At 33.7% G+C, this 12581-nt stretch overlaps 1 protein-coding gene across 1 annotated transcript in view; it reads left to right on the top strand.

Annotated features, from left to right (window-relative positions):
• The window catches only part of LOC107483521 (topless-related protein 2), a 10477-nt gene extending 5017 nt beyond the window's left edge, over nt 1-5460 (top strand). Inside the window, exons 8-21 of the mRNA XM_021140141.2 lie at nt 139-212; nt 385-480; nt 624-716; nt 822-949; nt 1033-1270; nt 1348-1632; nt 1996-2106; nt 2209-2385; nt 2566-2694; nt 3312-3407; nt 3493-3675; nt 3778-3956; nt 4563-4684; nt 5230-5460. Of these exons, the coding sequence (XP_020995800.1) occupies nt 139-212; nt 385-480; nt 624-716; nt 822-949; nt 1033-1270; nt 1348-1632; nt 1996-2106; nt 2209-2385; nt 2566-2694; nt 3312-3407; nt 3493-3675; nt 3778-3956; nt 4563-4684; nt 5230-5351 (2033 nt within the window). The 3' untranslated portion in view covers nt 5352-5460. The remainder of the gene's footprint in view (nt 1-138; nt 213-384; nt 481-623; nt 717-821; nt 950-1032; nt 1271-1347; nt 1633-1995; nt 2107-2208; nt 2386-2565; nt 2695-3311; nt 3408-3492; nt 3676-3777; nt 3957-4562; nt 4685-5229) is intronic.
• The last annotated feature ends 7121 nt before the right edge of the window (nt 5461-12581 follow it).

Here is a 12581-nt window from a genome sequence, read left to right as displayed (position 1 = left end):
TAATATTTTTTAATTATATACAAAAAAAAAACATTTACAAACCGAAAAGAAGAAAATGTCATTTAAACTTTTCATCAGAGAAAATAGTATATGTCTTTTATAAAACTTCTGCTAATGATTTATAATAACTGTGTTTAGGGGTTGCTTTCACAAAGCATTTGGTTCATCTGTATACTTATCAAGCACCTAATGACTTAAAAGAGCATTTGGAGGTACTTCGTTTATATATTTAGATTAATAATATGATTGATATGAATGTAACAGAGATTTATGATGTTCTTACTAATGTATACATTTATATATTTAGATTAATAATTATGATTGATATGAATGTAATAGAGATTTATGTAATTTCTTACTAATGTATATACTTGACTTTTATAGGTTGATGCTCATGTTGGCAGTGTCAATGATTTGGCGTTTTCTTCCCCACACAAACAGCTATGCATGGTAACTTGCGGGGATGATAAGCTCATAAAGGTAACGAAAAAGTTTCTAGCTTTGAATCTAAGGTCTTATAGATACGATTCGAGTTTAAAGCTCAAACCCTAACTACTAGAAAAAAAAGTTTCATGTTTCATTTGTAATGGCTTGTCTAATTATGAGAAAGTTTTCTTAATTAGGTGTGGGACTTAACCGGACACAACCTGTTTAACTTCCAAGGTCACGAAGCAGCGGTTTATTCTATTTGTATGAATGTGAAGGAAAACGTTGAGGTCAAATTTTTCTAACACTGATATTGATTGTAATCTTGTGTATGTTTTTCACGGGAATGAATAATGGACTGATGAATGTAACAAATGTTATATGCATGGGCGCAGTACATATTGTCAAGTAGTGTTGATGGAAAAATAAAGGCGTGGTTGTTTGATAACTCGGACACAAAAGTGGAATATGATGCCCATGGAAAATACTGCACCACAATGCTCTATAGCGCCGATGGAACTAAGTAAGAATTTAACTGACTGACTTAATAATGAGTATTTGTTTCGTTAATTAGTTGACTTAATATTATGCTCTATCCTCTCTCAGATTGTTTTGTTGCGGGACAAGTAAAAACAATGGAGATTCTTTCCTAGTTGAGTGGAATGAAAATGATGGAGTTATAAAGAGAACCTATGCTGGATTAGGAAAGAAATCGATGGGCATGATGCAATTCGACACGACCAAGAATCGCTTCTTGGTTGCCGGCGAAGACAAGCTGATAAAGTTCTGGGAGCTGGACAACCCTAATATTCTAGCTAGTGTACAAGTTGATGGCAATTTATCTGTGAGTAGTATTAATTAATTTAATTATTTAATTGATTCTAGACGTTTGTAATGGTGGATCATGGTTCATGGATACAGAGTGTTCCCCGGGTGAGGTTTAATAGGATAGGGAGTCTGCTTGCTGTAACCACCGCAGATGGCAGGGTAAAGATTTTTGCTAACGCCGACGGCATCAAGCACTTAAGGGCCATTCAAGCTTGGTCTTGCCGGGCTTCGTCCAAAGCGAATACCAATCCAGCCATGACTCATTTGGAACTCGGAGAGGGTAGCTCTGCTCGTAGATCTAAATCTTTTACGGAATTACCAGAAATACTTAAGTGTCAAATGATTACTCTGCCCGATACCATGTATCCCACAGCCAAGGTATACATTTATGTTTACATTCTTTTATAGTTTGCACGGTTGATATGTGATTAATTAGGTGATCACTCGCGCCAAGTAAAGTTGTCTTCCAAAAAACAACTGTTAGATTATTTGATAATTTAATATGTTTAACTAAACTATTAAATTATATTATATCAGATGGACATTAAAATTTATTATTAAAATCAGCTTTTAAGATAGAATATAAATTAAAACACAAAATACATATTAAAAACAAATTAAATTATACATTTATTTTTGTATCTGTTCTGAATAATCATCTTTACATAAAAATATTTTTAAGTAAGTAGTTAGCATGTGTGATTAATAATAATGGATGTACATTTAATTTGTTCCGACAAGGTTGCTCGACTTGTCTACATGAATAACGGAGTTGGCCTTCTCGGTGTTGGTTCCGATGGGACTCAGAAGCTGTGGCGATGGAATCGAACTGAATTGAATCCTACTGGAAAGGTTTTCATAGAGTTATCTGTGTCTTATACAATTAAATTGAAATATTCATATAAACTTTGATCGAGTGACTGACTTTTTTCTTTTATTTTAAATGAATAAAAGGCGATGGCAAGTGCTTGTCCAGTGCTTTGGCGACCAAATTCCGGTTTTGTCATGACAAACGATGTTCCAGAAAATTCAGAAGGCACAATTCCTTGTGCAATCATCTCAAAGAACGATTCTTATGTTTTGTCAGCATGCGGAGGAAAACTTACACTTTTCAACATGCTCTCATTTAAGGTAATTTATGTAACTCGTATCTTCACCTTGCTACTACCAGACTATATTTGATTTTGTATTTTTATATCATATAAAATATATATCTATATCTAATAAGTAATAATATATATGGCATGTGAGTGACGAACAAAGTACTATGATTGTGAGGTGTGACAAAGTATTGCCATATGTGTTATTCAGGTAATGGTGAGTTTCATGTCGCCACCACCTCGTTCAACTTGCCTTGCATTTCACCCTCAAGATAATAACGTTGTTGCAATTGGAAAGGAAGATTCCTCCATCCATATTTACAACATTCAGTCGGAAGAGGTAATTACTTAACCCGCAAGCAAGGAATGTTTGGGAATAGACTTTGTTGTTTATTTGTAACCAGGGACGGGACGGATTTACTTATATTGAAGCCTCCCCCTATGATTTGAATTTTTTTTTAAATAATATATAATAATAATATTTATTTGTTTCTATTAAATTATTAAATTTAATTTTATAATAATTTTTATTTAATTTTTGACACTTAATAGTCAATTTAAAAATTTCATATTAGATGTGCATTATAATAATAAATTCTCAAATTTAAATAAAATTGGTATTCTTTTTTAAAAATTGATTTAAAAAAAATTATTTATTCATTAGTATTTTTCTTTTGAAATTAATTTTAATTTTTTCATAATTATTATACTAATTGAATGAACTTTTTTAATTGTAAATATCATTAACATCGGATACATGTATTTATACACAAATACATAGTGACTAATAGATAATTTAATATTAATTTTTTATGAACACATCATATTTTTATTATAAAAATTATCATGTTATATATATTTTATCTCTATTATTAAATTTTTTTTGGATCCATCGCTATTTTAAACTCTAATCATATATACTAATACATGTACCCTCCTTAATTATTTGGTGTTTAGGTCAAAGCTAAATTGACTGGTGATGAGAAGTGCATCACTAGTTTAGCTTTTTCAATGCTGCTGGCTGTCTTAGTTTCATCAGATGCCGATGCTCAGGTATGAATGGTTAATCGTCCGATTCTAGTTTTCTGGCAGGTTATCTGTTAAAAATATAATTATTCATGCGCGTTTTATTTTGTAGATCTTCTTTTGGAGCATTGACACATGGAATTTGAAGAAATCATTGAAAATGTATTTGCGCGACGAAAGTCCAGTAAATGGCGATACTCAAGTGCAATTTCACTGTAATCAGATAAACTTGCTGGTATGCCACCGCGAGGTGCTAAGTCTATATGATGCATCAAGAATGGAACTGGTTATGCAGGTAATAATATAGGCATCTATGCCTCAAAACATCGCAGTGCATGTTTTCAATTTGGTGTCAATGAAACTATTTTGTGTGTTTGGATTATTATTGTTATTGCAGTGGGTTCCAAAGGCTCATATGTCTGGTTCCATATCATGTGCTACATACTCGGGCAATGGCAAATTGATCTATACTGCTCTTACCGATGGCAACATTGTAATATTTAATGCTGACACCTTGATGCTGCGATGTCGTATCGCTCCATCTGTTTACCTCATGACCCCAAACTTACCAAATAGGTACTTCAAATGTTTTTTTTTCTTTTATTCTAGGTGAATTCTATTGTGTTTTAGATTAGTAAAATTTGTAACATCTTATCTCGCTTGTAAAAAAATAGGTAGTTATAATTAGGGCTGGTAATGAGTAGGGTAGGGTAGGGTTTGGACCCTATCTTAACTCTACTTGCGGGTTGAAAATTTCATTAAAATTCTACTCTATCCTTCCCTAAAATTCTAAACCTTACCCGCACCCTAAAATTCTAAATCCTACCCTATCCTACTCTATCCGCAGAAATATCAAATTTTTTCCAAGTAAATATAAAATTCAATTATTTCGAATTTTATACGTATTAATAACATAAAAAATAAAAAACTAATGCTCTAAATTATTAAATTAACTAACTGATTTAGTGGTTGTTCACTTATTATAAGTCATTACATAAGAGAGGTTGTGGGTTCAACTCTCACTTCCTTTACTATATAGAGAGATTTTTATAAAATATGTGTTATATATGAGGTGCGGATAGAGTACACCCTAAACCCGTACTCTACCCTACCCGAACAGATTGGACCGGATTGAGTACCCGTGGGTAGGGTATGAATTGTTTGTATTGATGTATTGTGTAGCGAAAATGTGTATGCGGCTGTACTTGCAGCAAATCCACAGGAGCCGAATCAATTTGCAGTTGGACTGTCCAATGGAGCTATTAAGGTCATTGAGCCCCAAGCTTCTCGTCGAGGAAATAATGGTATTGTTAGGCACCATCTCACTCACTCACTCCCAGCTACTAATATATTAGTATATAAATATATTTGTGGTTTAATTTATTTTTAATATGTATTTATATTCTAACATATATTTTATACTAGTGGCTGATTTTAGTATATGCCTAACATGATTGATCTAAATTTGATATAACAACTAAAAATGAGATTTATTGGAAAAATATAAGAATATAGATGTGAAGCTTTTTGCAATATGTGAAATTTCTTTTTTTATTATTTTTCATTTTGCAATCTACAAGAAGCATTCTCGAAGTTTAAGAAAAGCAGATTAACTTAGAAATCCAATGGCATTGGACTTTCTCACGTCCTGTCAAAAATAGTCACTCCAAGTCTCATTTTAATGTGTTACATTCATATCAATTCTATTTCAAAGTTAATTTATGTACATTTGACATATTTCATTTATTTTATTTGTTTTAGTCTTGTTAGTGACAATGAACATTTTTAGAGTACTGTTAAATTAGTATATAAAAAAAGATTTTACCTTGTTTTTTTCAAATATATTCAGGTAGCTGGATGGGAAAATTTAAACGCGCGGGAAAACCGCCGCGCCACGGTGGCCGAGCATGCAGCAGTGCCATGGAGGAGACAGTGTCTGATGATGGAAACAGTGGTGCAAATACAATATAACTAGATTTTATTTTTCGCAATCATCATCATTAAAATAAAGATGATATATAACTATATAACTTATCATCGCTTCAAATGTTTCTGTACATTGTTTATCATTGCCTGGGATTTATTTGCTAGTTCTTAATTAATATTATTATGACTGTTTTTTTTTTGTACAATGCTACCCTTTATTATACCTATTTAATTGTTATTTTTAAAATATTCTTCATTATTAGTATTTAAGTTAAGATGTTATGTTAAGTAACCAATAATTTTTTTAAATAATATGAACAACTATCAATTAAATAAAAATATAGTACACCTCTAAATTTTTTAAATTAATCACTTTATCTATTACTATCCGATTTTGGCCAACCGTGGTCTATGCCGGGTTCTCTGAAGGAACATTTTTAAAGCTGGACAGGTGCTACTAGTAGAAAAGAGGTGAGAAAAAAGTGGTTCGTAAGCTTCTTCGCAATTGTGTGGAACATCTGGTTAGAAAGGAATCGTAGGTTGTTTTAGAATAAAACTAAATGTGCTGGAAACATCATCAACTTGTCACTTCTAAACTATAAAAAGTGGAGGTGTGAAGATCCTTTTGGTTGTTGATGGCAATGCCAGAGATAATACTGGGATAGTTTGTTTTGAATTTTATGTAGAGTCTACAACTTGTGTCGCATTCTTTGTGTTCAGCTCCAAATTTGTGTTGAGCTTCTTTGTTTCAAAAAAAAATATTCTATTTAATTTTATCTTATTTACCCGGCCCGGTTCTATTTTAAAAATTATTTATCTTATTCTAATTAATGCTCTTTCTACTAGTGTCACGGTTTTGTCTCTACCACCTGTTCAAATCCATTTTCTTCTCCGTAGAGGATTCAAAGCCATCATCTGCTATTCCTCAAGTGCAATTCTCACTATTTCTTTTTGTGTCTTTTAAAGGATGGAAAATCAACAAGAAAGTGCTTTAATTTGATTAATATTTAGCTTCCTAATTATTACAATAATTTTGACTTTGACTTGAATATTTGCATGTAATTATCTATTATTTTTTAATAAATAAATAATATTTTCTTTATCATTATTTTATATTATATTATTTTAGTGTCACAGTAACAAATATTTCACAACAGTTTTAAGTGAATTACTTTCTTGATGAAATATTATTATTATTATTATTTATTATTATTATTATTATTATTATTGTTGTTGTTGTTGTTGAACTAATATCATATAGAAACTATGTTATTGTTATTTTTTTTTACCGAATGAGTGCTATATATATTTTTATTAGTGAAAACTCAGATATAATTAATTCTATGTGAAGTTAATAGTTGAGAGTTATTAAATAATTTAATATATTTGATTAAATTGTAATTTAACGACTATTAGCTATCAATTTTATGTAAAATTAAATGCATTTGATTTTCTACCAAATTTTTATTTGATCATACTTGACAACATAGTTATTTAAATTCTATAAGAATACAAGATTTCATAAACTAATTTTTTATATTTTTTATTTAGTAGTATTAATTAGTATAATTTTTTTCATGTAGATATATAGAAAAATTCAATCCCACATAGAATGTGACAATAACCTTCTCTAGAGAAATGTATTATCTTCTCACATAGAAAGCATCATTTATTATTTACTTTAATTAAATAGACATTGTCATATACTAGTTGTTCAGTTATTCGTCGAATTGGTGGAATATGGATCGTTGAAAGTGAGGGTTGGAACCTTGACGCAAGAGCTATAATGAGGTGCGGAGTTAGGAGTCGTCAGTTGATCAGCAAATGGAGCTATCTGTAAGGACACTCCGATGTCAAAGTAAGTATCCGTACGAAAAAGCGGCTAATTAGGATACAAGTGGCGTACTTGAGGAGAGGGGTAGGTCCCTCTCTTTTATTCTCATTCGTCAGGTGGGCCCTCTCACTCAAGTCCAGTCTCTTAGAAGCTTTTGCCAGTTGTCTAGATCCCTCCACAGGAAGTCGTGTCACGTGATGGGCGTCTCACCATATAGCCGGGTCGTTGGTTCGTTTGGTGGACCTCCGACGCTTATTGGGCTGGGCCAAAACAGTGCTTCCAATGCGTCAAGTCGGGGGTTACTCGAAGGCGACGCTTTAATTGCCATGCCTAGATCATTAAATGCTCTTTAAGTGGTTTGAAAGCTAGCGGAAAGGTTAATTTTGTCCTTCAACTTTCGCGTTTCTTCCTCAACAATTACCCCCTCGTTACTCTTATCTTCCCCTCATTTCACTACACATTTTTAATATTTAGTGGAGGTTTTCTAGTGGGAGTTTTTGAAAACCTACACAAAATATTTTATTTGTGGCAAATTATAAAACTCCCCTGCATAATTATTAAAACGCCCCCAACTATTACACATAATTAAAATTCTCAACCCCTCCAAACAAACCTTTAGAGCTAGAACGTGAAAGAGGCTAGCTTCGTATGAGAGAGAAGATCTCGTCGAAACCCTAAAGCTCGCAACCGTCGCCACCTCCATCGCCACCGCCACCACCACCACCACATCCATTTGTCTCCTTGCCGTCACCGCCACCACCACCACATGCTTCGTTAATCTCTTTTCCCGTTGTCTCCTTTGTCGACGCATCGTCTGCTCTGGTCGCGATGTGGTAACGTTTAAGATTTTCCTCTCACTCTCTGTCTCTACCTCTCTTTCTCTTTCTTTTCGTTCTTCTTGGAATCTTTCCGATTACTTCTCTGATCTAGTTTGATTTATTACTTCTTTGATTTTAGATTTGGCTTTTGTTACTTTTGCGATTATTCATTGAACTTGATGGCGACACAATTAGCTTAGATATTTTTGCTTACTGATTTTGCGAGAAAATTTTTGTTTTTATCTAACTATTCAAGGAATAGTGATTTTCGGCAATGTTTAAAGTTTGATTTCTATACATGTGCTTTTTAATATGATATCCTTTATTTTATGCTAACGTATAATTTTTTGGATGTTGTCCTTGTTAACTCAGAGAAAGTGTTCAATGATATCCTCAGAAAAGTTCAAGGTTCTTTTTTAGTTTTTCTTTCATTTTCTATGGATAGGTTTTATTTTCTCTGATTTATGCTATTGGAGATTTATTACTCTCTCCGTTTGATCTTGTAAATAACTAAATATGCTTTCACCTTTGTTAATTTAATTTTGTTGATGCAATTTCACTATGGAATGATAATATAAAGCTGACTGATTGCTTTTTTTTTGCTAAAAATCTGTTAAAAACTTAATTTTCTTTTTTTATTCAACTCTGTATTCTTATTGTCGCTTGGTTCAAATTGTTGCAGAAGAAGGATAATTCCAAGAATCCATTGTATATAGAGAATCTGATGGAGGAATAAGTCACCAGCTTTGTTGAAGTGACACAAAATTTTGATTGAGGTAGGGACTAAGAAAGCTTTGAAGCAAATGTTGCATAATGATGTTTCCTTACTTTATTAATGATCTATTGATTAATGACCTCATTTTTTGCTATAAATACATTTTTTGCTTGATTTTGACTAATTTCTTACCATTCTTGCATCTCTTAATTATTCATGGAAAATTTTATTTTTAAGTTGATGATTTACTTTTAAGTTGAAACAGAACGCTGCCTCTTAGAGAAGCTTCCAGAGTGTGCAGAGAAGGAGCAAAATGATTATCCCAGTCTGTTGCTTCACTTGTGGAAAGGTGATTTTCTCTTCTTCCTTGCATTTCAACACACTATTGTTCTCTCTTTTTCACGGTTTCAGGGTTTATTTAATAAGTCTTTGGATAATTGGTGCTCAATTTTTGTTTATAGGTTATCGAAAACAAATGGGATGCATATTTAGACCTTCTTCAGTCAAATTACTCTGAAGGGTCAGTTTTGCCCTCTTTCTTCATACTTTCAATTCCTAGTTTTCCTCGGTTAGGGTTTATAGCCTGTATATTTTATTACTGTTGCGACTGCCTTATTATATATGTAATATGTTACATCTTATAATCCTGTTATTGATTTTGTATAGCTATGTTATTCATAGCCGAGTTAGATAGAAAGATTGATTTTTTCACTTGTTTGTCTATCTAATTAGTTATTAATTTATTGGATCTAACATGCTTGGCAAAACGGTAGTATGAGTAGTCAATGGTTTAGGATGGATGGTAAACAAATCCTGATTAGTCACGGTCTATTTAGAAGCTATTTGATTGTTGTACATTATTTTAACCTTTTCAATTCAACATGCATTTGCCTATGTTCAATATGTGAAATCTGGTATTGCTTTTTTAGTTTTCCTTAACTGTTGATGGCATTTTAATTGATAAGTTAGGTCAAATATGGTTGCCTTAACATCACGGATTGCAGAGATGCGCTGGATGCTTTGGGGCTGGTTCGTTATTGTTGTAGGCGTATGCTTATTATGCATGTTGACCTCATTGAGAAGCTCCTGAATTACAATAGTAATGTGTCTCTCTCTATAGTGTCATTGTTTTTTGTTTCTTCTATTCATGCCTTCATGAAAAACAAAAAGTTGAGCATAAATGAAATAAAACTTACACCTGATGAGCTGTCTGAGTTGATAGCGTCCATTAAAGATGGAGTCATCAGTGGCAAGATTGGCAAGGAGGTATAGCTTGGTTCGTCACTAACGAATGGTGCCTAGCTAAGTTCTAAGCTTCCATCATACTTTGTTCATACAATTTGTTCATTCATTTGCAGATACTATTTGGGCTATTATCCAAGGGACACAACTATAAATGGATTAATACAGGTTGATTTACAAACAGATTTAGTCTTTATTACAAATGAATTTTCGGTTACCGACAAAATTACCGACGGATTTTGTCTTTCTGTAAAGCCCCATCGAAAATTATTTATCGACGGATTTTTTTCGTCGGAAAATTATCGACGGATTTTTACCAATTACCGACGGATTTTCTCTCTGTAAATTCTCCATCCATTTTCTGAAGACGATGAACTTTCCGATGGATTTTTCATCGATAATTACAGACGGATTTTCAGACGAATTTTCTGTCGTTAATTTCAGACAGATTTTTTGTCTGTAATTTGAACCTTGGAAAATCATCTCACACTCTGATTACAGACAGAAAATCCGTCTGTAAGGTAAAATAGAATTTTTTTTATTTTATCAATTACAAAATAAACATGTTTTCATACAAAATAAATATAAATTTAATATAAATTTTTATCTAATTTGTATTCGAATATTTATATTTCAAAAAATAAACAAATTCATCGTATTATCAAACTAAAAGAAAAGTACTATAAACAAGCAAGTCAATATAATTCAAAACATAAACAAAGTGTATTGATCATCAACTATAATTCCTAGTATATTGTTCAACCGTACTAAAACTATCAGCTATAGTCTTTAGTGTCATCTTCATCCTCATCATCATCATAGTCCTTTAGTGCATTCCTGATGTGTCGTGCCAGTGCCAACATTATCCATTCCTGAGGGCTTATATGCACATCACGACATTCAAGATCTTCTAGTTGTCCATCTCTTTGGAGGATCAAATATGGTACAGTACTCTGATCAAAACTCCTGACTCTTTCATCAATCACATTGATTATGGATTTAACACTTGATTCCCATCATTCAGTAAATTCATAATATGCTCTTTATATTGAGAGTGATGATGCTTTAGGTTTGCTATGACATTATCAACCACTTTGTCCATCAAATTCTGCAAATTACTCGTCGGAATGCAAAATAACCAAACAGGTAAGGAAAGAAAAAAAAGAAGTCGAAATAAAATAGATTAAACGATTAATTCCCTTTGAATTTTAAAAGTACTCACTTATTTCTTTTCCAGTATAGTTACTCTCTTCTTCAAAATATTAACTTCTTAAAATTTACACTCAGCTCAATCTGCTTTGATAAATCAATCTGCAAAGCATCATTAAACTCTTTCACTTTAACACAATCCTGTATAGAAGAAGATTGCATGATGTTATGGAAAAAGTATATATATTTGGGGTAAACTAAGTCCTACATATATAAAAAACATAACCTATTTGTTCATACCCTGGGTCGAGCTGTCCGACCCGGGATGTTCTACAGACAAAGCGACCGACCTCTTCAGGTCAGGACAACCCGACCTCTTCTCAAAGAGCTCGGCCAAGTCACAGGAAAGTGTTCTACAGACAAAGCGACCAACCTCTTCAGGTCAGGATAACCCGACCTCTTCTCAAAGAGTTCGGCCAAAGTCACAGGAAAGCCCAAACAAGGGGCCCAAATAGAGGAACATGTCCCAAATCCAAGGGCAGCCCAAAGCCCATAGGGATAAAGGCGGTTCCCTTAAAGATGACCTCACTTAAAGATAAGATAAAGATAAGATAAGATAACTAACTTATCTTATCCACAGGAGGCCACATCTCACCATTATAAATACGCTGGAGCACCCAGGTATAACTCATATTCTGATTTTACTCAATACCTGCTTAATACCCTTGCTAACTTAAGCATCGGAGTCCCTTGCAGGTACCCCCCACCCTTCGGTGACAAAGGATCAGCGGCACATTCAGTCCAACAAGTCGGACGCGCCAGCTCCGGCCGCTATTCACCAGCCGGACACATCGGTTCCGACCAGCACAGAAGGTCTCGTCCGAGATCGACCTACAGTTTCAGGTAACCCCCGGAACATTGGCGCCGTTGCCGGGGAACCTGGAAGTCATCCCATCAACATGGCGGATGACCATGACAACGACCACGATTCAGGTTTGGAAGACAGAACGCCGCATAAAAACGCGAATACTATACTCAAAGATACTCCGGAACCCAACGGAGACAAAAATTCATCAAATTCATGAGTAATAGAAGTGCTTCAAAATCGATTGGAGCAACTTGAGAAAGAAGCCCAACATCAACGTGAAAAAGAAGAAGATCTACGTCGGGAGATAAGGCGGCGCCGAGAATTAGAAGATAAGCTTATAAAACTCGAAGCTGATCTCAAAACTAAAGCTACTCGACCATCCACAGAGGATAGCTCTCAGAAAGATCAAGATCCATTCAGAAGAGAAATTATGAAGACCAAAATTCTAAAAGATTTCAAACTTCTGGATATGACTCTATATGACGGCACCTCGGACCCCAACCATCATCTCAGCAACTTTAGAAGTAGAATGTACCTCACTGATGTCTCAGATGCAGTTCGCTGCAAAGCCTTTCCAACAACTCTCACCAAGACAGCTGATGCACGAATTTGTGATTCGCACAACTAACCAGCAAGTGCACTGGGTCGT

This window comes from Arachis duranensis, chromosome 4 (assembly GCF_000817695.3).
Source record: "Arachis duranensis cultivar V14167 chromosome 4, aradu.V14167.gnm2.J7QH, whole genome shotgun sequence".
Classification (NCBI taxonomy): domain Eukaryota; kingdom Viridiplantae; phylum Streptophyta; class Magnoliopsida; order Fabales; family Fabaceae; genus Arachis; species Arachis duranensis.
The sequence above is the reverse complement of the archived record's forward strand: the minus strand, read 5'-3'. Positions and strand labels throughout refer to the sequence as shown.